This window comes from Acanthopagrus latus, chromosome 16 (genome assembly GCF_904848185.1).
Source record: "Acanthopagrus latus isolate v.2019 chromosome 16, fAcaLat1.1, whole genome shotgun sequence".
In the NCBI taxonomy this organism is placed as follows: Eukaryota; Metazoa; Chordata; class Actinopteri; order Spariformes; family Sparidae; genus Acanthopagrus; species Acanthopagrus latus.
The window spans coordinates 9,096,061-9,118,104 of NC_051054.1; the positions used below are offsets into that span (position 1 = coordinate 9,096,061).

A 22,044-nucleotide genomic window follows, 5' to 3' on the forward strand; every position below is an offset into this window, starting at 1 on the left:
AAAGTTTACGAAGTACATGTCAAAAAATGAACTTGTTTAACATTCAGTTCAGCCTCATTCTTTAACCTAATAATTTCCAAGCAGCTTTGATTTGAACAGAACTTGAAGACACTCTGGTGCCTCAAATGAGAGTTTTCATTTTGAGTGGCTGACGCACATGATTTGTCAAGCTTTCAGAATCCTTTTAATGTGTTGTCCTTGGGTGAGTATTATAATTGGATGGATAACAGATGTGACTGGAGGCAAGAGGCAGCTATGTTTTAAAAAGCTCATTTGGGTTTTGAATTCTTACTGTTTTAAAGGAGCTTGGATGAAAGGAGCGGCTGACTTTCAAAAGATCGTCAAAGACAAAGGCTAGTTTTATGATGAACATGTGGGTAAAGCATGGTGTGAACACAAGGTTGTATTAATGTCACTCAAGAGATAGTTACGATAATTGAAATTCAGGCAAGTTCAGTTTTATTTAATGTGAATGTAACTACTTTTTCAACAATTATTCCTAATCTCCTGATTGTGTAGTCATTTTAACAGCCAGTAGCAGCACCCCATGCATGTTCCCACTGTGATGGTTTACAGCTATTAACAGCGGCGCATGATTGTTTATAGGGGTTATAATTTATAAATACAAAATCAACATTCAAACATTCTCCAGTGACATAACACACAAAACAATGTGCAGGAGGACTTTTTCCTTGTAACATCTTGCTCAATTGCCATCCAGTCGTGACAGACAACTAGATTTGTAAAATATTCAAATAAGTACTTTCAGTCGAGAATTTGTGAGACATGTCATCTAAAAGTTGAAATTGGCTTTGATTAAAGCAAAACTGTGAAACTTACTTCTGCTGCTCGTTGATTAAAATCCATTCATGGAGTGAAGATGTTCAGGCGTTTGGGATTAATGTCGGCTTGATGAAAATGAAATTAGAAGCTGATATAAATCATGCAATAACTTTTATAGTAACTAAGATTTCATAAAACTGCTTTGTTTAAAGTCTGTAATAAATATTTGATTGTTGTATGTTTTGCACAATGCTCTATTGTGTTTGGCTGTCATGTTAAACTAATGGTGTCTGTATCTGTTGTGTGAAGAACTTGTCCCTCCCGAGGGTTGAACGAAGCAGATCTCTATTCTATAGCTATTATTCGCCGTGGTATATGCACTCCCTTTTACTATCAGTGCCTTGCCACTGCCTGAGTGTTATCCCATCTGAGGAGCCTTGTACACAGCAGGCACTGTGTTTTCCAACCCCTGAATAGACTGTAGAGGCCTTTGTTCCGGGGTGGTGCTGCTAGTCTAGCCAGTGCCGTGGTTCATTCCAGTGACAGCTTCTTTCTGACGATAACAGTGTGTTCCAGCACAAGCAGAGGGGGAGCAGCTCTAAAATGGACCTGTAATCATAGACCCAGACAGAGAAAAGTGTTAGACGTGCCCTCAGACGACAGCTCTAATAACAAGCTGCACCATTCAACCTGTGAGGCACAGTCTGAATGTTTACCTTGCATGATTGTGTCCTTGCTACTAAGGTACTAGACTGTTCTCTAATCCAGAAGTACAGCAGGCTATCATTTCATGTTGTTGTTGTTTTTACCTCAGGAGGTGAGGTTGTGAATTATGCTGTGTGCTATGTCATCTTGTATTCAATTATTACTGCCAAGTTAGTCAAAGTTTTAGAAAACATGAATTAATCTGAACTTTCCTAAATGTACAAAAGGTACATTTATTGCATGTGCATGAGGCTGATGACGATTATTCTGTTTAGTTTGGCCATGCATATATGAGCTCTTCTTTTAGGTCATTTCTGGCCCTGAGCCAATCCAAACAAACAACAGTATACACAGTACTTTGTAGCCTAGCACTTAGTCGATTAATATTTTCTACTGTTAATGATATCCACCTGACAATTAATCTGGTCTAGAGTCACAATTTCATGCAAACTGCCCTCGCTTTTCTGTCCCCGTATGAACCAGGCCAGGTGCCAGCTCCTGCTACTCAGGTGTCTTTTGTGCCATGCAAATGAGATTGCCATGGTAACTGTGTCTCCTTAATGTCGGAGCACAGAGCTGCTTGACTGCAAACTGAAAGGGTCTGATTTGTCAAGAGATCCTCAGCCCACCTGGCTGAGATAGAGACTGTGACATTCTTGTTTGAAGTGGGACAGATGCAAGTCAAATAATTAAAAACATCTTTTATGCCTCACTAACAGGTCATCCTTAAACTGTAATCAGAAATTGTGATATAAATCTGTTTAACAACGCAATCACAGATTGATGATGTAGCACTTCAATAAATGAATTTAGTGTTCATCCCCCTATAACCTGTTGTTAAGCATCCGTAATTGGTGTATAAACATACAACCACTGATAAAGAGCTTGCAGCAACATAGCCGTTTTCATCTTAATTGATAGTTACATCCATCATAAAATCCTCAGTGTGTTATAAAACATGTATTACCCATTATATAGTAATTTGAATAATGTAATATCTCAAGAGCACTCTGAGGTAATTGCTTCATATTTGGCACAAATGTCAACTTGGACTCAAGTAAGAACTACTGATGTTTTGGTAGAAGTAGAATGTACTCATTTGAGAAGTTGTAACAAGCTTAGGATTTACATTTTTACCTTTAAACTGTTCATGGATGATAAAAATGGTTGGAAATTGAATTTCTTTTGATTGATTAATCAATTATTGTGTCCGTTCATATGCCTATGATTGTGTACCCATCTACAGTATACAGTCCTACAAAGTTCTATCTTGTGAATTAGTTACTTAGTCACTGCTTCTTTTTTGGTGAATCTTGGAACAACAGGCCATTTGAACATTGCAACATGGTGCCTCTCTGACTGTACAGTTACATTTTCTCTCATATCCGATGTTAGCATCTGTTATTCTGAGGATTCGATTTTTCATATCTCCTCTCAGATGGCTGATTCTGCTGATTCTTATCATATTTTTGGCATGTGTCGTAAGAATTTTGTGAAGCATCAATGTTGACACGGGGATTAAATTGTATTATGTAAGAGAAAGGAAGTTATTAACATTATGCCCATGCCGGTGGTCCAAGCTCCAATATTTTTGCATGAATTCCACAGTTTTTCCGTACTTTCTATGGCATTGGTTGTACTGGATTATTTGTTTTCATAATCCTTTTTTCAACCTTTCACAAATACATGCATGCATTCATAATCGACACCTGCACACTTCTCACATGATCAGTGATGTTGTTACTGCTTTTGCTAAAACCCATCCCAGCGCCCACATTTCTCTTTTAACAACCACAGCTATGATAATATTTCCTTGAGGGAAAGCTGATCCTGAGAGCGTTTCCTCTGTGATGTCCGCAGTCTGCAAAATGGTACAGTACGAGCTTCCCTTCAGGCCGCAGCATTGCGCACAGCCAAGCACAACAAGGGACTGATCCACTGGAGGAAGTGAGATCATGTCACCATCAGAGCATGAGAAAGGGGCAGGGCAGGGACCCCAGCATGGCCTTCCTCTGACAGCACACATGGAAACAATGGCCTTGGCAGCCTGTCAGTAGTGTTGGTCTTACCTTGTATCTAGATATATTATGTAGCCAAGTGGTGTTTGCACAGTCTCATAAAGTTTATTATGCTGTACCATTGTGTTCAGGGTGTGAGTGCTCTGAGTGAAGCAAGTCAGAGAAGTATGTCCTGTTACTTTCACATTTGATCCACTTCAGTTCAAGTACAGGGAGGGAAAATGTGTCTTCATCCATCTTTGTATCTTCACTCTGTACAAGACTTCAAGCTCAGTGAACACAATCTCTTCTAACCAATTAATCATTAGAATTAAACGGTATAAACAATCTCACTGTTGTTTTGACCAAAATTATCCCAGTTATCAACATAACTTTTGAAACTGTTAAAACAGCTATTTCACCCCTAAACATTTAGAATAATAATATTTAGTAACCTAACAGCACTGCTGGGTTAGGGTTACTGCAGCAGTAAAACTAAACAAAACAAACAAGCATAAGGCCCACTGCCCTTAATCATGATCTAATTGACTACTTGACCACTAACTTTGGTTGATGCAGCCGGTCACTATTTCACTCCAAGTATTGATTGGAATTACGTGGAGGAGTGGTGTTTGGAGTATTGTCTAGTTCAATATTAGTTTAGTTGAACTGTGTTCCAAGATGCAATCTAGACAACACACTTGCTGTGGTACTGGATATTAAATATTGATATAATGAGATATAATGTCATCATGCCTGATGATGTGAAACAAATATCCTCCTCCCTTCTATTATTAGTTGGTGTATCCCAGCTTGCCTCTATCATTTTATTTGTTTGATAATTGCTTCTCTATTTTTTTTCTCTGCAGCCACAGCATGACTCAGTGGTTAAATTTAACACGAGAGCTTCTTGAGGTTTAATTCAGTTGAAGGGCCTGAGTATACATTTCCTCACAGTCCCCTCCTTGATTGTCGTTTCAGTAAAGCCAGCTCCTCTAACTTTCAGTAATCATTTAATATGCAGGGGAGCAACTCAGACAAAGTGGGAGTCAACAGCTGAATATGAAATTGATTCGAGAGGCTCAAAGGTGTCTGGCAGGTTGATTAAGACCTCAGTGTTGATGCGTTAACGATTTTGCTCCACTGCCTAGAGACGAAGGAACTCTTTCACAATTTTCACAGCTTTCAGGTGTCAGTGTAATGTCATACTTCTATTAAAAAAAAGATAAATATCTGAACAGTTCACTTAAATTGTGACTAAACTTGAAGTGCACTGTCCTCCCCATGTGAGCCATTGATATTTTAGTATATTCAGTGTTATGTTACTGTTGTAACACTGGAGTCCGTGTGATTGTTTTGAAAGCAGCCTCACAACAGTCTTATGAATTATGATATGACAAGTGAGGATATTACTGCAGGAACCCCTCTGGCTTGGGGTTTGCTCTCAGTCATAGTCATTGATTTTTTTTTTCCCATATGTTATCTTGTACAGTGTACAAGGGCAAAAATATACACCATTGAGCTTGGACTTGAGGGGCTGCAACAGTATAGTGGAAGACTACTGTTACTGTATTTTCAGCTTGTTCCATTTCCCTACTGTGACATATTGCTCTGCTTTGGGTAAACTTTGCAATAAGCACAAGAAATACATTCCTTTTTACATAAACTGTGTGTGCAGGTTAAGCTTTTCACATAGGACTGTGGGTAGTTATCATTAAAGAAATGCCAAACATTTACTACTACTTTGCTTTTTGCCTTCAGTGTGAACGTGTAAAATCTGCATTTACTCCCATGTCATTTGACTCTGCAATAGTCCCAGGTATATTGGCTATAGCTATGATGAAACCTCAACACTTGTCAATACTTTTCTATCTGTGTTTGTTGAAGCAGTGCTTGAACATCGTTCAGTTTGTGCTGAGTTTGAAAGCAAAGCTGAAGTAAAAGATGTTAAACATCTTTAGCGTGTTTACCCACATTTAAAAAATCTGCATATACATTTGGGTGTAAAAGTGGAATAAGAGAGATGGATGGTTCTTCTTGAATACTTATAGTGTGCTTGAGGGAGTCCTTTATCTCTCAGCTACCAGTCCTCCTCTTACCAAGTGAGAGCAATAAAACCCTATTTCAACTTAATCACTTGGGGAAAGTTGGTGGTTCTGTGCTGTAGTCTATCATCTGCCACGACTGTAGCTCAGAGACAAATTATTCTTGCTGGGAATTGGATGACCCGAGTTTCTTGACTCGTGCCCATCAACATACTGGTTCATTACATTCAGCTGTCGTCCTCTTTATGAAATTTTCTAGTTTCGGGAGCCTCTATTAGCCTCCTGTGTGACCCAAGACAGATATGATCAATCACCTCATTGTTTGTCATAGCAGTGGCTGTCTGTTTGAATAAAAATAATTTCTCAAAGAAAAGATTAAACAGAAATGATTGCCAGTCTCCCTGTATTGTATCTGTCTGCGTCTGTCTGTCTGTTACATCCCTCAACCTCAGGCCAGCACCTTGAGTATTAACTGCAGCTGTCTAAATGGATACACAAAACATCTATCCCCTCTGGGGAGTTTGCTTACAGAATATGTCACCTGACGTAACAATCAGCCCTACCTATGTTTTCAGAATCATTTCCAGGGAAAGGTGTGGTAGATCTTTTCACAGCACAAATCTGAACAAAAGGAAAACTGTAACATGGCAACCAGCTGGGATGCTCGTGATTTTTGGATGAATGAGAAGCAGAGCTAAAAGCAACATCAGTGAAAGTGACCCATACACTTCTCTCTTTAGGAGATGACACAATGGCAAATGTGGGAGAGCGGAAGCAGAAGTTCACCACCAGGGTTAGAAAAGCAACACAGGAGATTCTTGACTCTGAGAAGTGCTGAGGTCCAGCAGTCCAGATAAATGATATAACTGTACAGCACTTTCATTATCTCTATGGGAAGAGTCAAAGTAAGATATCATGAGAATAAAACTAAAGGTAATGTAAAGCTTTTGCTTGGCATTGCTGGACTAATTTGCAAATATTTATTAGTCTGGATCCTATCAGTTAATGTTTGATTTTCCAGGGTTGTTATGAATAAATGCTCACCAAAATGTCTCTGGATGTAATTAGATAGGTCTACAACCAATAAAAGTAATGTGTGATATATTGCTTTGCAACACATGCCAGTTTCAGTGATGTTTGTTTTGTTTTTTTAAATTACAGCTAAATCACAGCCAGCCATTACCCTAAAACATGTTTGTGACAACATTTGAGGGAGGAAACCCTGATTCATATCTTACCAGCACTGCCTAGATTGACAGTTTGATCTGAGGTTTGTTAGCTTGGTGTGTTGCACTGAACAGACAGAATCTGTCAGAGCAAATTAAATTTGGGTTTGCGTGTGGTACCTAGGCTAATTAAGCTCAGGCAAATGGATACTGAGGGCACAATGATGATGTCATGGGGTAAAGTTTTGGCACTTTACAACAGCTTTATTAGTTACTCACCACGTGGGACAAGCTCTTAGGTCATATATAATGAAACACCTTGAAGAATATGCAGGCAACAGACTTTTTCAGGATTGTGCAGATGTTATCAACCAGTTGATAATGATTGTTATTGCACATCTCATAAAGCTCCACCCAATAATACCTTATTGCACAGTGTAATGCCACTAGTTGGATTGTGTTCTGGTGTATTTTTCTCATGTGAATTGTTTAAAAGGCAATACCTCCATGCTTGAATGCAGTGTAATTTGTTACTGGTGTAAACGTAGCCCGCACTGTAGTAGAAGAAATAAATCACTCTCGTCAGGTGAAATGAGTTGTGTCCAGCACAGTGTAAAAAAAATACTCAGCAAATTGTACTTTGACAAGAACAATATAACCTAGTGTTTATGTTCTCCAGAGCAGTGATGTGGAAAAATGTTGGTGAAACAAAACACAAGCTCATACCACAGTATGCAGCGTATTGCACACATTTTGACAAGATAAATATGAAAGTCCATGTTTACAGGGTTTGTCTGTTCATGGTATGGCTGTCTTCTCATAGGAAATGTTATCATGATCTCTGTTGCTGTTGGCTCCAAAAGTGAAATGTCTGTTGTTAATAGATCCCTTTGTTTCCACCGCCCTCAAAAGGAAGCCCGTACATCTGCTCAACTCTCATCTTGTGACTTGAAGTGTCCAATTATCCTAATCCAAGCTTTTACACGTACACATACAATCTACAAGTTACACATAAACCTGCAATATTGGGTTTCTGTTAAACATTTAAAAACACATCTTCATTTTCTTTCCACAGTGACAAATAAGAAACCCTCCCACGTATCCATCACGAAGGTGAAGCAGTTTCAAGGATCGTCTGCCTTCATAAAAAGGTCACAGTGGACGGTTGACCAGCTACGGCAGGTCAATGGCATTGACCCGAACAAAGTATGTTATTTCTATTCCGCTTCAACAACTGCTACTTTTTGGAGCATTTTTAGATTTATTTTGTCTGATTACTCTTACTCAAGCCTCTCTTCTGCTGTTATTCTCTCCAAGGACAGTCCAGAGTTCGACCTGACGTTTGAAAATGCTTTTGACCAGTGGGTTGCCGGCTCAGCAGGAGAGAAGTGCACCTTCATCCAGATTCTTCACCACACCTGCCAGCGCTACAGCTCAGCGCGGAAACCAGAGTTCATCAACTGTCAGTCCAAACTGCTGGGGGGTAAGACAGCTAATGAACAAACTCTGCTAACTGTCCTTCATCAGTATTTCTATTTAGAACAGAGTGACTCTGAGATGCCAGAGTTGCTACTGTCTCACTGTGCTGTAAGCCAGTTTGAATCTCATTACGTATGATGACAACCAACACCTGCTGTGTTTGAAAATGCATGTTTCTGCCTCATACACAGCATCTGTTGAGTGCTCTGCTGAAGTGAGGTCAATGAGGATGTCCAACAAAATACATCAGCTGTAAATCAAAGCAGCTGTCACAGATGAACTAGTTTAAAGCACAGATAAATACCCAGTGCAACACTCAATAATTATGTTTCCTTGTTTATGATGTGATGCTGACACGTTTCATTGTGTGCCTGGAGTGGTTTGAGACTCATCATTTTTCAGCTGTTTTCCACTTTTCATAATAACAGTAAACATCACAGTAAGAGCTGTAACATGCCCTTAATTTTTGACACTGATTAAATCTGTGAGACTGTGTGGAGAAACAGTCAGTTGAAAGCTAACCCCTCCTTTTGAAAATAATGTTCATTTCATGCCCAACTAATAAGTGAAGACAGGCCCAACAAACAAGTCAAAACATAACAAATTCCCAAATGTTTTCAGCATGGAAAGTGTAAATGCAAAACCACGTAATTGGTCATTTCCTGCCTGCAGATTGTGTGTTTGTTGTTACCCAGGAGGCGAAGAGCTCTGGTGCTGGTCGATGGTTTCCTCTACAGTGAAACCCAGTAGAGAATGTAGCATCCTGAGCGGTTTAATAAGATATTGATCTGTTTATCCCCAAGCTTCATCTTTGAGCACCATTCAACCTGTTGTATTATTCATGGAATTATTTATGGAAAACACATCCTGAATGTGCCTTCTGCAGTGTGTCCATCTGCCTCACATATTCAAGAATCAATTTCCAGAAAAAGATGTGAAAAGAAAAAAAAAATGGTTCACCTTGCTGGATTGTAAAACTCCAACTGTTGCACCACACATCTTGCAGTGAACAAGTAGCATCACTAAATAGAGCCGATAATATGGAACTAAATTGCTTTCATTGAACAGCATTGGTAGCTGTTTGCACCTTGAAAGTTGATTTGCCAACCACATGCAACAAAATTGCAGTTTGAAATACATGTTCCACATGGCAGCGACAGAGCTTTTACTCATGATGCAAAATGGAGAAAGATTATTTGGGATGTGTGGGTGAAACTGCAGCTTCACAAAGTATTACTTAACTTAAAGTGCATGGCAGAGGGATGACGCTGAGAAATAAGATATAGTTACTGTCAAATTTCCTTTACCCGTATTTTTTCCTACTCTTATGTGTGGGAACCTGCTCTCTATTCATTGATGATAAAGCTGCCCGATGTCTTCAACATTCTGTTACATTGCCTTGACCTCCCTCCTACTCTGAAGACCATGTCCATATTTAACTTGCTTAAAGTCACCCTGGTGCATACTAAAATCTCTGTACATGTAGGTGTGAAGGTAGTGGTGTCCCAGAGAGCCCTGAACCGGGGGTCTTTAGAGTAGGATGGATTATTGAAAGCAAATGTTGAATCAACCACACGCCTCCAGTAAATCTGAAAATGACATTTAGAAGCCCTGTAGCATCGTTTAAACTGCACAAAAATGAAGAGAGGATTATTATGAGACATATAACAGCGCCCTTGATATAAATGCAAGTATGGAGGTTTGTACCTTTTGTAGAAACAGCTACAGTATTGATCGAGCTGTGATGATACCATCTATATCTATTGGGTCAAATGATCTGAAAATGAACCCTTGGCTCTCAGTGAGTGGAGGATACTGTGTTGAGGATAAAAAAGTTGACAGCTCACCTTGCACGTTCTGACAGGAGGAACAGATGGGGCGCCAGCCGTTTGCCAACTCTGTCCACTCCAGTTTAAGTCTCACACCAGTGCAAAACAAAAATCATGACGCTGCTCAGGTGTGGGACCATAACTGTGGGAGACTTGATCTGCAGAATCCTATGGGATGGCAGCCCCCAGAAAACACGAAATGTAGATAGTAATGGCTCATAATTCTGGTGATACACTGTTAAACACTTGAGAAGGACATACATGTTTTACTCTTCAAGATAAGGAGCATGAAAACATCAATCTTAAACTGTTTCCACGTGGTGATTATGTTAGTAATAGAGGTCCTGTCAGAACTTAGATCCTTAAAATGATGGTTAACTGCCAGACAGTAGCCAGCTCATCCATGCATTACATCTGTGATGTAACATTTTACATTTAATCATCAGGCAGTTTGATTAAATCAGGGTTTTATCCTGAGTCTAACAAGGTTTTTAGGGTCATTGGAGAACACTTCAGCAAAACTCAATATTAGATTATTTCTTAATTATATCTGCTTCTTTTATCTGTCAGTCACTATCCATGTGCCTTGTGGCTTGTGCTAATGTATTCTAGGTAAAACACGAGGTGAACTGGGTTTTACAGGCACACATATTTGGTCCTTGATGAGGCATGTAATTGGTCTGGAAATAAAAGCAGTTACTTTGCTAATTGCCTTGTTATCAGTGTTGACTTTGGCAGCTGGCCACACTGTTATATACACTATAATACCCCAATTCCCACCTGAGCTTTTCTATCTCACAGCATGGATCCATGAGACAAATGTTAAATCAGTCAGCCCAAAGTGGATGCTTTTAAACCCTTAGCATTAGGCAAAAATGTCTCCCTACAGTTTATGCAACATGCTCTGTGTGAGGGCTGCAATCAATGGATGGTTGAATTAATAATTAAACAGTAACCTGAGCTTCACAGTTTTTGCATGACATTCACAAAGAACTGAAACCTCAACACTTAACTCATGATTTAATAATAAAAAAACAGTAACCCCTCCGACTAATTTCAAAACTAAATAATGTTTTGAATATTAAAGCTGACTTTTGATATTTTCTCACCACAGAGGACCAAGCTGTAGATTCAGTCATTTTCCGTTGCAAGGTCTATTTGAACAGAAAGAGGAAACAATTTGTTGCACACCAAGGTCAACTACTACGACGAGGTAAGCCAGTGTTACAGAATACATAACCAGTTGGACTAAATGTAAAAAGTTATGTCTCTTATTGAGAAGTATTGTGTTCCTCCAGAAATCAGAGTTTTTATGGCTAATTTAAACAAATGCATCCCCTAATAAAACTTGTTGAGTTCCAGTAGCAGTCAGCTACAATATGCATCTGACTGCATTATCTTGCAGAAAAAATTCATTTGAATATGTGTTCGTTTTTAGGGCTGTACTGTAGTTAACATTTAGAAACACCAAGCTTTCCCCTTTATGCTCCCCATGGGCCCAAGTTCAACATTCCCCTGGTTGGTGTTGTCACTGTGTGGGGGTTGAGTACATGCTCAAAGGGATTTCAAGTTCCCATATAAGGGTTATGTGAGTTATGTCCAGTGTCCTTGACCCTCACTGTCAGACTGTGTGTGTGCAGAGTCACTGAGTAATACTGTGCAGAGGTAAATCATACTGTGACGTACAATCTTCTGTTCTTTCAAGAATTAATAGTAAAGCTAAGCCAACACTGTAATAATGGGAAATTGTGGCTGTTTAATGCATTATGTGATGTAGACAGTCATCTGCTGATTTAAGCCATTTAGAGTAGGCAGTTCATGAATACCTAGCAGCTATTTTTCTGTCAGTGTTGGCACAACTCTCTGGTACATTGAGGACAGGATGTGCCTGTTTGCCCTCTTAGGTGTCCTTCTGACATGCTGGTTAAAAAAGAGTCTTCGGCGAGGCACTGTGACTAAACTACAGGCCGGCTGAGCAAGCAAGGTCGAGCCTTTTCCCCTAATGAAAAAAATGTCAGGGCCAGTGTGATCTCGCTTTCTCTGGCATGTTAACCAAGAGTCATTCAGGCCACACATCACTCCAACATACAAGTGATTATCTGCGGGACGCATACATAAATGCATTAAAAGTAATCAAATGTAGTTCAAGCAGAGGGACCAGTATGCTAAAACAGAATAATTACTTTTTTATAATGGGATCATCTGTAGTAGACCTGAGCACCAGATCACACATTTGACATTAACAATTGAGTTATAGTTCAATTCTGTTTATGTAGGTCGAGCTGGAGATTGTCTGTGACTGCTGATGCAAAGCAAATCAAGGTCCTGGATGCTGGTGGTGGTGAAGATGGGGAGGAGCAACATTTTGATATTTGAATGACAACAATAGACATATACAGTAGTGTGTATGTACAGTTTACGTTTTATGGATAAGGTGTTGTATTTGCAACACAGAGGAAAATATTGGCTGAATAATTGAGAAAAGGGGAGAACTGCCCTGTCTGAAAGGTTTGGGAGTGACCAATGAAAAAGGGAAAAGAGAGAGTGTGGAGGGAATAATTGCAGGAAGAATTTGGAGAAAAATGATTGGATAAAAGGCTATAGAGAATTAATAGATGTGTGTCAGGAGTGCCGGAGGGAGGTGCCCTTACTGTTTGAACCTCAGCTATAGTTTCATTATGCTGCAGCGTATAATGTCAAGATTTGCATTAATTAAACTGTGGTGGGGTTTATCTTGCAAGAGGAGAGCTGCGCAACTGTGTCCTTAGGCCCCTACGATGTTGATAACATTAACAATTTCTTGTTCATTTTTATCTAATTTTATAGATCATTCTTTTAGGCATAATCCATTTGAACTGTCAACGAGAAGCATTTATATTTCTTATAAGACTTAAAGACTTCAGACTTGGATTTGTTGTTGTGTTTTAAAATGTTATTCAAATTATGATTAGTAACATTTGCAGATGTTTCCACCTCACTCTCAAGTTCTGTGGACGGAAAACCAAATGAAACACACTGCTCATTTAAAATAAGAATAGAAATTCACTGGGTTTGAACATGGCTGGGAACATTTGGGATAAAAGCACACAACCAAACAAAATATGTATAAGCTTTAAAAGAGAAAAGCTGTCTTTTTAAATCAGCTTTGGCCTTCATACTGAGTTACTGTATTCAAATGATTTACTAAATCATTTTCAAGCCTCCACTTCTCAGAAAGTGCTGCTACTCACACACGGCAAATGAAAACTCCATCTATTTAATTTCAAACTAAATTAAAAGACCCTTTTTTTCCCATAACATTAAGTTTAAGTGCAGTTTGACTTTTGGTGGAATATGTCAGATATAAAAAGGAAATATGTGAAGGTTGAAAATATTGTTATGCTGAAATTGTGAATTTTGGATTTTGAATCACCCATAAATTGGTCTAAAATATATTTTTCTCCTTTTTTAAGTGCACTCCACTACATTAGTGTGAATAGAAGATTCTTGATTTGACACTTTATGTCCCCTGCTGTTTACTGTTAATATTGACATGCATTAGCACTTGTAATTAACATTAAGAACATCTAATCATTTTGAATGTCCTCCCTGTGAATTGCAAGAACATAAATCTACAGTAAAATAGGTGATGAGATGTTTTAATTCTTCCTGTCTCATATGATAGCAGAAACTGAGAGGAAAACAGACCCAGGTTGAAAATAACAGCAATTACTGGGTACTTCAGAGTCAAGAGGCTCTTGTATGTAGGTAAAGCTGTGAATAGGTTTGGGATCACTCACAGAAATCTTTAAAAGAAGGTGTAATATATTTCTTTGGATGAATAGCTGCAGCCTAAAGCCCTCTTGGCAATATCTGGGTATAAGCAGAACTATAAGGAGAATTTTTGATGGTACTTGTTGAAGTGCTGATAAGTATGTACTCCCTAATACTTTGAAGGGAGCGAGTCTCTTACATTATTGTCAAATATTATCCCCCACAGCATTACCCTAGAACTGAGCTCATACGATCCTGTTCGCTGCCGCTATAGCATGTGTTGTTTGAATGGATTGTTTTTGTGTAGGTGTGTTTTGCTCTTGAAGTTAACCATCCAATCTCATCAATCCCACATGATTTGGGAGTAAACGCGACTCAGCTGTCAGCATCTGGTGAAGTGTATCTGACGTGTTCCTGGTGATAACCATCAGCTTATTTTCTTTAGCCTGTAATCTAAGGCTTACAGCAGAGCTGGGAAAGATGGGGTTGATGTTTAGCGCTTCCTTGTTATGTACGTCTTTCTTCAGAGTTTGTATTTTCTAGAGGACTTTGTTGTCAAAATACAGCTTGCCTTTGTTCAGTCTCAATTGTTGTCATGGAGTATAGTAACAAAATTCCTCCTGCATTGTTGAGAGAGGTGTGTACTAGGTTTGGTACTGTAGGTCAAGCTCAACAGTGCAACAAAAAGCCCTTCTTTCAGATTTACGAGTACAACATTAACGTCATGAAAACGCAGAATGTGTTGTGTCTTCAAAGTATCATAAAAGAACCACTGCAATCCCCACTGATAACAGTGATGGCTGACCAGCTCCCACTTTAAGAGCCACTCAGGCTCAGGGTTTGGATCCTAACGATAGCGCTACATAACATAATCTACTCCTACACGTTTCATTCAGCTCCTGATGCTGCAGCCCTTTCATAAGCTCTCCAGAATGTCTCCACCCATCCTTCTCTGTAATTACATTCTCCACTGGGGGAGCCCACGCTGCAACCTGCCACTGATCTCTCAGAATGGAAAGGGAAAAAAAGACACCAAAGAAAAGGAAAGTGGTGTGCAGACATATAAAGGAAGATGTTCTTTGAGTGCATGGTATGGAGGGGTTGTGAAGGGTGGGGGTTACATTAAGGATGATGGGAGTATTACTCCCCGGGCTCCTCCAGAGAAGCAGAGGATTAAGAGGAATCTGTCTGAAGGTGAAAAGGTCTTATTCTTTCTGGTGAAGCTCCACAGAGAAAGGGATTTTCTTTTTTACAGCTAGAAGCAGAGGAGACGTGTTTTTGAGTTAATGTAAACCAGAATTCACGTTTCTAATGTACAAGAATTACACTTGAACTTTGCCTTGCTAATGGCAACAGGGTCCCTGTTGTAGTCAAGAAAATGTTCACATTGTATTCTGATATTTAAAGTTTTCATTATTTCGTCCAGATGTGTTTGTTATGTTCAGTATGGCCTGTGGCAGTGTGTGGTTCATTTACTGTCATCTCTGGAAAAATGACTCTTGTGTTCCATGTGTTTCCATTCCCTTTTGTGTGCACAGGTGTGTGTGTGTGTGTGTATGCGCACCCATCTGTGTGTTTGGAACACAGATGTATCTCTACACAAACTGCTTTGACTTTATCAAGTTAACTTCTTTTCACGGGAACACCAGCTGGCCTCGTCGTCTGCTTTTGGGCTGTCATATAACCCGCTGCAGGAGAGCCGTCCCAATTATCTGTCAGTCAGCCTACCTGCTCTGATACCACGGGACGTACACTCACTATATTGCAGTTTTCCTGTGGGAGTTGATAGAATCAGGCTTGTCAGGTCTTAATACAGGCGGTAGCTTCATGCTTGGCTCGGCCTGTTTCTCCTCCTCAAACTCATTTACTGTATATGTGAGGACATAGAGCTTGGAAAATCGAATCTAGCTTATCTTTTCTCTGGGAGTTTGTTTTGTTTTTCTATAATTTTTCACTTTTTAAAGTTAGGGACAGGAATAACCATGTAAAACCTTAGTACCCTCAAGATATATATTAGAATAGACCGAATAGCCATTCTAATCATTTTCTAATTTGTCATTGTGAACCCTGCGGTGCTGCTTTGGTGTTGTAATTAAAATGACTTGTCAGGACCTGGATCACCACAGACTCAGGCAATTTAAGGTTTCACTTCACAACTTTGAAACCAGTACACATTTTGCACACGCTGCCATCATATACATCTACATAAAATGACAGATTATACCCCACTGGAACAATGCGGCTGTTTTGCCAATAAAGAGAAAGCAGCAGGAAGATAGCTGCTGCTAGTCTGGTTGCTAGCCTGGTGCAGAACAGCAGCGCTCTCGACGTGTGGTAGATTAATGGCTTGTCAGAGGAAACATCCGCAGGGCTGCCACGACTAGCGGAGGATGTGTTCTCTGTCTTATATCCACTACTGGGTCTCCAGACAACCACATATCCCCTCTGTGTTACACAGGAAAGAGGAGAGTGATCACAAAACTCAAGCATGAAGACAAGCAGTGCTGAAGGTCACTAGGAGTGACATACTTTTTTAAAAAGAGACATTAAATGTGGTGTCACACATGTTGCTGTTGCATACTTTGAAGTTTGAAAAGGTTAATTTCACTTGATCTTTCCTTGAAGTGAATCAGCTTTGAGAAATCTCATTATCCAGCTTCCCACGTTGCACCTGATAGAAGACATTCACGTTTTTTGTCCTTCATCATTAACACTAATGCTCAGGGTCACTGATTTAACTACACCCATCTAATGTCACTGATTTATTTGTCACACCAAAGAAATAACAATTTCTTTTCCCCTTTTTGTCTTTTTACTCCTTTACTTTTTCTTCTTCACTTCTCCCCGCTCCATCTTTCTCCCCTCCTCATCAAACGCTTATCTTCAGGTAACAGTATACTACACACAGCTGCAGACAGTGTGACAAGTGCCGTACAGAAGGCCAGCCAGGCTCTGAATGAGCGTGGCGAGCGATTAGGTCGGACTGAAGAGAAGACTGCGGACATGATGAACAGTGCTGAACAGTTCGCTGTCACTGCACACAAGGTGAGGCAATATGTTAGCAGGATATAGTAAAGTGCATAACCTCAGGGTGGGGCTTACTACAAAGCTTTTTGAAATGAAGTCTCACCCCGTGTGTTATGGAATATCTAGTCATCACAAACTGTCAAACATTTCACTTAAACATGATGTTGTTTTTATAAGTTGCTTCGTTGTGACTCTCAGCCGTGCCTCTCTCTCTACTCTGGAAAGATAATAGTAATTCTTTCTTCCTCATTTGCTGTCTTTTGTAGTTCTCTATAGGGTGTTCCCTCATCCTCTATCCATCCCTTACCTTTTGTTTTGTTTTGTTTTTTCAGGAAAACTAATTGCATACTGTTTAATGAGGCTATTAGCATAATATGATTGTTTTTATGGCAAAATAAAAAAAAAAATGTATTGCTTTGTTACATGCACACCTGATAATGATCCTCATAACTGTCTTCATAATAGTACACAGAATATAAGACATGCCTGGGTTTGCAGCTGCAACATCAAGCTGTTAGTGTGCTGATAGACATGTGCTATCTAAGAGCGATGCATAACATCGTACTAGGGATGGTGGGATAATTGAAAGACATTTCAAGAGCCATGCACGGCCCTATTACGGCTCACAGATGAGCTTCCCCACCGTGATGAATTACAAAAACTGTGATAAGCAGAGAAAAATGCCTCAGGTCTGCTGGTTTCAGAAGGGAATGACTGTAGAACCCCTGTGAAGAATCACTCAAGTGCCGGTGTTTCTCATCTCGCTCGCTGCTATTAGCTTTCATATTATACGTCTTATAACTTGTCATTTTTCCAGCATTATCATCAAAACTCATAGTTCTGCATGTCTGGAGCCCTTTGTTAACTTTGACCATCTGTATTTTATCCGTTTCATTTCCGACTCTGATCGTGGCTCGCCAGGGATTTCAGTTCTTCGTACTTTTTCAACTCATCAGCATGTATTGTAAGACCCCTGCACACAGTGTATTTTCAAATTATAGCAAAGTGCAGTACTGTGAGAGGGTCACCTTGACACTTTTCCTCCGAGTTCAGTCCGGCAATCCTGTTTCTGCACCCCACTGTTACAGCCAATTCAGCTGCGCTGCTCAGTTTTTATCACAACTCTTCATTTCTGCATGATGCTCTACTGCCCCCTCTTGTTTGCTCAGTAGACTTCAGTTCTCTTCATTCTACAGCAACAGACTCAAATAACCTCCATAGTCCTTGTGTGTGTAATGCATGTTTGTGCTGATGTGTGCGTCTTCCATTCACATGTCTCCTTTCCCTTTGGCTTTGTGTATTAGATTGGTGGTCATCTTTCTAATGAGTCTCCAGTAGAGCCCATTAGAACCTTTGTTAATGAGATAAATTAAGTTGCCTTGCCATTGCCTGATTCAACACCTGTTTAAAAGACCCTCAGCACCATATGTTTCAGTTGTTTGCTCCGTAAAATGTCAGAAAATAGTAAATACTGGGGATCGGTATTAACAGCTGAGGTGATGTCCATAAATGTTGTTTTTGTTTTGTCCAGAATCCAAAGACATTAGTTTTACTGTCATAGAGGAATAAAGAAGGTGGAATCAGAATTTTGCTGTATTTGGTTAAACACTCTTAGCAATTAATCGACCTACATAAAAGTTATCAAATTGATTTTATAGCTGAAAACTGAAGGATTAATTGTTGCAAATCTGTTTCCTCATGTTCACATGCTTGCTGTTGCATTTTACCGAAGTCTTTCAGCTCATAGGGTTATTATAATTCTCACTGTATTATCTCTCTACACCCTCCCCAATTTTCTACAGCTTGCCATGAAGCACAAGTGTTAAACCACTGCCAAAACCAACTGGGGGGTGGGGATCAACAATCGCCAGTTGCTGTACAGGAGAAGGATTCCAGATTTTATTCTTTTTAAAGATTTTAATATGATTACTCTTTGTTAACATAACATCAGTGTTAACATTTTAATGTTTTGGGTTATTGTATTCTGGTGCATCTTCTGATGGTGACTAATCGGGGGTGTGGAGGGGGACAGGAGTAAACAACGCTACGTATTGGATAACCGCGGCCACTCAAAACACTTCCCCTCTTCATGTGCTCCAACACTAATGCGAGTGCACACATGCTGACAAGTCATTATCAGTAATCAGTCCAAGACGAGGAACAGCTTGTCTCACAGGTTATTAATTGTTGAGTGTTATTTATGAGCACTGCGGTGATTATGCAGTCTGATTTATGAATGAAGGACCATCTCATCACAAATATATAACACACACACGCAGACCTGAAGATAGCCTTGATTTTCATGCCTGATGCTTTTTAGGTTGTACCCAAATAAATATTTTGGCAACACATTTGGGAGATGTGAGGTGAACAGAAATGATCTCATCTATAGAGAAAACAGCATTAACTCTCCATCATCAATATATCCAAGTTTACTTCCCTTCTTTGATTCTTGGACATTGCAGTCCTTCGATCTGTTGTTCTCTCCATCATTTCAAACGTGTCCAAACAGTATTAGTCAAAAAATGTTTTCAATATATTGTTTTGTAAACTGCATATGAGACTGATTGGAGTGGTCTGGGTGGCGAACTATTTGAGTCCTCCCTTAGATTTGTTTATCATTCACGATCAACCAAAACTACATGGAATACAGTTGCCACCATTTTTGGAAGTGTACTTGAAGAACTCCCGCTTAAAAAAAATAGGCTTTTTAAGTGTAGTAATTTATGTTAGAAGGGAGGGCAGGGGCAGTTCAATAAAGCAGCTTCTGCATTGTAAAAAGCAAATTATGTAATTCTTCTAGTGCTATTATCTCAGTGTCTGTAGAGTTAACTTGTCCCATGTATGTGGGATGATTTGAAATGACTCCCGGCTGTATCTCAACTTTAAACATTCAGTAGTCATACTTAATGCTTTTTGTATAATTTGAGTTAGATATTACGATGATGTGTATACTGGTAGATAAATGAGAAACTATCTCAAATAGCAGCAGCAGCAGCAGCAGCAGTGTGTAGTAGTTTATTTTTGTGTCATTGCTCTCACACTGACTGTAACTTTGGCTTCCTCACGCTCACAATTGAGATGTATTTGATTCCTTTTTTATATTTTGAATTTTATAATTCATGATGTTACAATGCACCGACAACCTTATCTTGCAGAGCACTGTTGAGTTCATACTGAAACGTTCCAGTTGCCTAACTGTTTACTGTGCTTGTATTCCTCTCTCTTAACACTTTGGATGTTTATTGTTTTAATAAAAAGTATACATAAATATATATAAACAGTGTCCTTTTTATAACCAGCTTTAACCGTTCCATCAAAAAATGGAATCAGAAGTTGTACATTTTTTTTGTCCGGTGTTTATCATTATCATTGTTATTGCATTTGTGTGTTTTACTCACATGGATTTTCTCTACTCATAGACGATAAGCTGCCACAAGCTCACAGGGTTATGTAATTTTTCTCTGTCTGATGTGCTCAGTCTCACTTCATGCTTCAACGATGCTCTTATCACACTGATCACAATTCTCTATAATACTGTATGATGTTAAATAAAGTCCAATCCACAATCCAAATATAAGTGGTTCTTTATTAGTGCCTTGTGCTGTTGATGTCACACCTCAGTGTTCGTGCTGTCATGCTTAATGTGGCAACCCAGGGTAACACTGCCTCAGGGTAAGAAAAGTGTTTTTAAGGTGTTGGTTTCAAATGATTGAAATAGTGCATGTTAGGTTTGTACTTTAGAGAATAGTTTTATTCTGGCATCTAAATATGACGTCTTTTATCTAATTTGAGCTGTCTGACTTATTTCAATGTTGTCTGCATCCTTACCTCTGCTGTCTTCTTTCACCAGGTTTGAATTAGTTCAACACTGATTTTGGGTTCAAATGAATTATTGTAGGTGAAGAGAGCAGGGATAGAGATATTTTAATATCATAGTTCTGACAACCATCCGTAGAGAACTGTGCATTACAGATAAAAAGTAATAACTGTCTCTCTGCAAGTTGTGCAAAATGTTTCCCTAGTACTACTTTGTTCTTTATTTGACTAGTATATCCACAAAGCATGCAGTTGCACTGCAGTCAAATAAGGGCGTGCACAACAGCTTTATTTGAGATTGTGCTATTTCTTTTCCCCTGCAGAGGGCACCGTGTGCACAATTCACTATAAGGCAGCAAGTGGTGATGACTCTCTGTAGAGAAGACTAAAAGGTAAAGTGTGTGTGTGTGTGTGTGTTTGGCATGCAAGATGTGCACCTGTGCAGTCCTGGCCCACCAAAACTACCTCCAACAATGACTGGGACTTGCTACTCTCAAGTCAGTGAGTACTCACACAGTGAGTATGCAGCAATAAATGACTATTCAAGTGACAGAATTTAAGTAATGTTTGCTGATACAATTAAGTTTTGTTTCTACATTGAGGTCCATCGTTGTACATTTGTTTCCTGCATGTAGAATTAATTGAACTGTAATTAACTTTGACCTAATGGGGGTCATAGTATTTAAAATCCCATGAAACCGAATATACTTTTCATTAGTAAGATTTATGACTCACAAAATATGGCAGTAGTTAGTCCTTCAATTGATCGGTACATGTCCAGTAAGATGTCGATGCCACAAAGCCCAGATACAGCTTTAGCTCAAAACTCTTTGTAGTGCTATTCCCATAATGCAGTTCAATATCTCTTTGTGAGCCCTTGTTAATTACTAAGTGTTTTTTGTTTGTTTTATTTTCTTTTTGGGGGACTTTATTTGTGTAGGACAGCTGGAAAGGGGAGAGAGAATCAGACCTGTGCTGCTACAGAAGACTAAACCTCTGTACATGGGGCAGTAGCTCTACCAGGTGAGCTATCAGGGTGCCCCCATGATGCTGTTTTTAAAGGCTGAGTACCACCTACCATAACTAGTAAACTTAACTTAATCTGTTGAGTTTCTCTGTTTTCTTACCCTGCTTTCAAAGCAGTCATAAACGTCTTGCTTGAGGTTGGGTTAACTTTAGGTTTGCAGTTCTTATAGTGGTACCACTGACAGAAGCAATAAAGTTGATCGAAAGTAGGCATCATTTTTCACTCAATCGTATAATAAAATGAAGATAATCCATCATGCACATCTCAAATTTTTTTCCAGCCTTCCAGCAGTTGATGCCTTGTAGATACAGCGCACAATAATAAAGATCAGGCCTGGTCAAGTGCCAATAGGCTGAACATTTACATTCCTGGTGTCTGATCTGTAGAGGAGTTTAAATGTGTTCAACTTTTTAT

General features: G+C 39.3%; 1 protein-coding gene across 12 annotated transcripts in view; it reads left to right on the forward strand.

The window, feature by feature from the left end:
• stxbp6 (syntaxin binding protein 6 (amisyn)) overlaps positions 1-22,044 on the forward strand; it is a 150,848-nt gene that overhangs the window by 39,026 nt on the left and 89,778 nt on the right. For 3 of the 12 annotated variants that reach the window (XR_005070189.1, XR_005070190.1, XM_037071243.1), the window contains exons 3-6: positions 7,772-7,902; positions 8,014-8,179; positions 11,119-11,217; positions 16,645-16,802. Coding sequence is in view for 9 of the 12 variants with exons in the window: in XM_037071243.1 (XP_036927138.1) it covers positions 7,772-7,902; positions 8,014-8,179; positions 11,119-11,217; positions 16,645-16,802 (554 nt within the window). In the remaining 3 variants the exon portion in view is untranslated. Of the gene's footprint in view, positions 1-7,771; positions 7,903-8,013; positions 8,180-11,118; positions 11,218-12,280; positions 12,915-16,644; positions 16,803-17,116; positions 17,220-18,586; positions 20,360-20,926; positions 21,839-22,044 lie in introns of those variants that run through there. The other 9 variants (XR_005070188.1, XM_037071246.1, XM_037071247.1 and 6 more) reach the window with 9 other exon arrangements.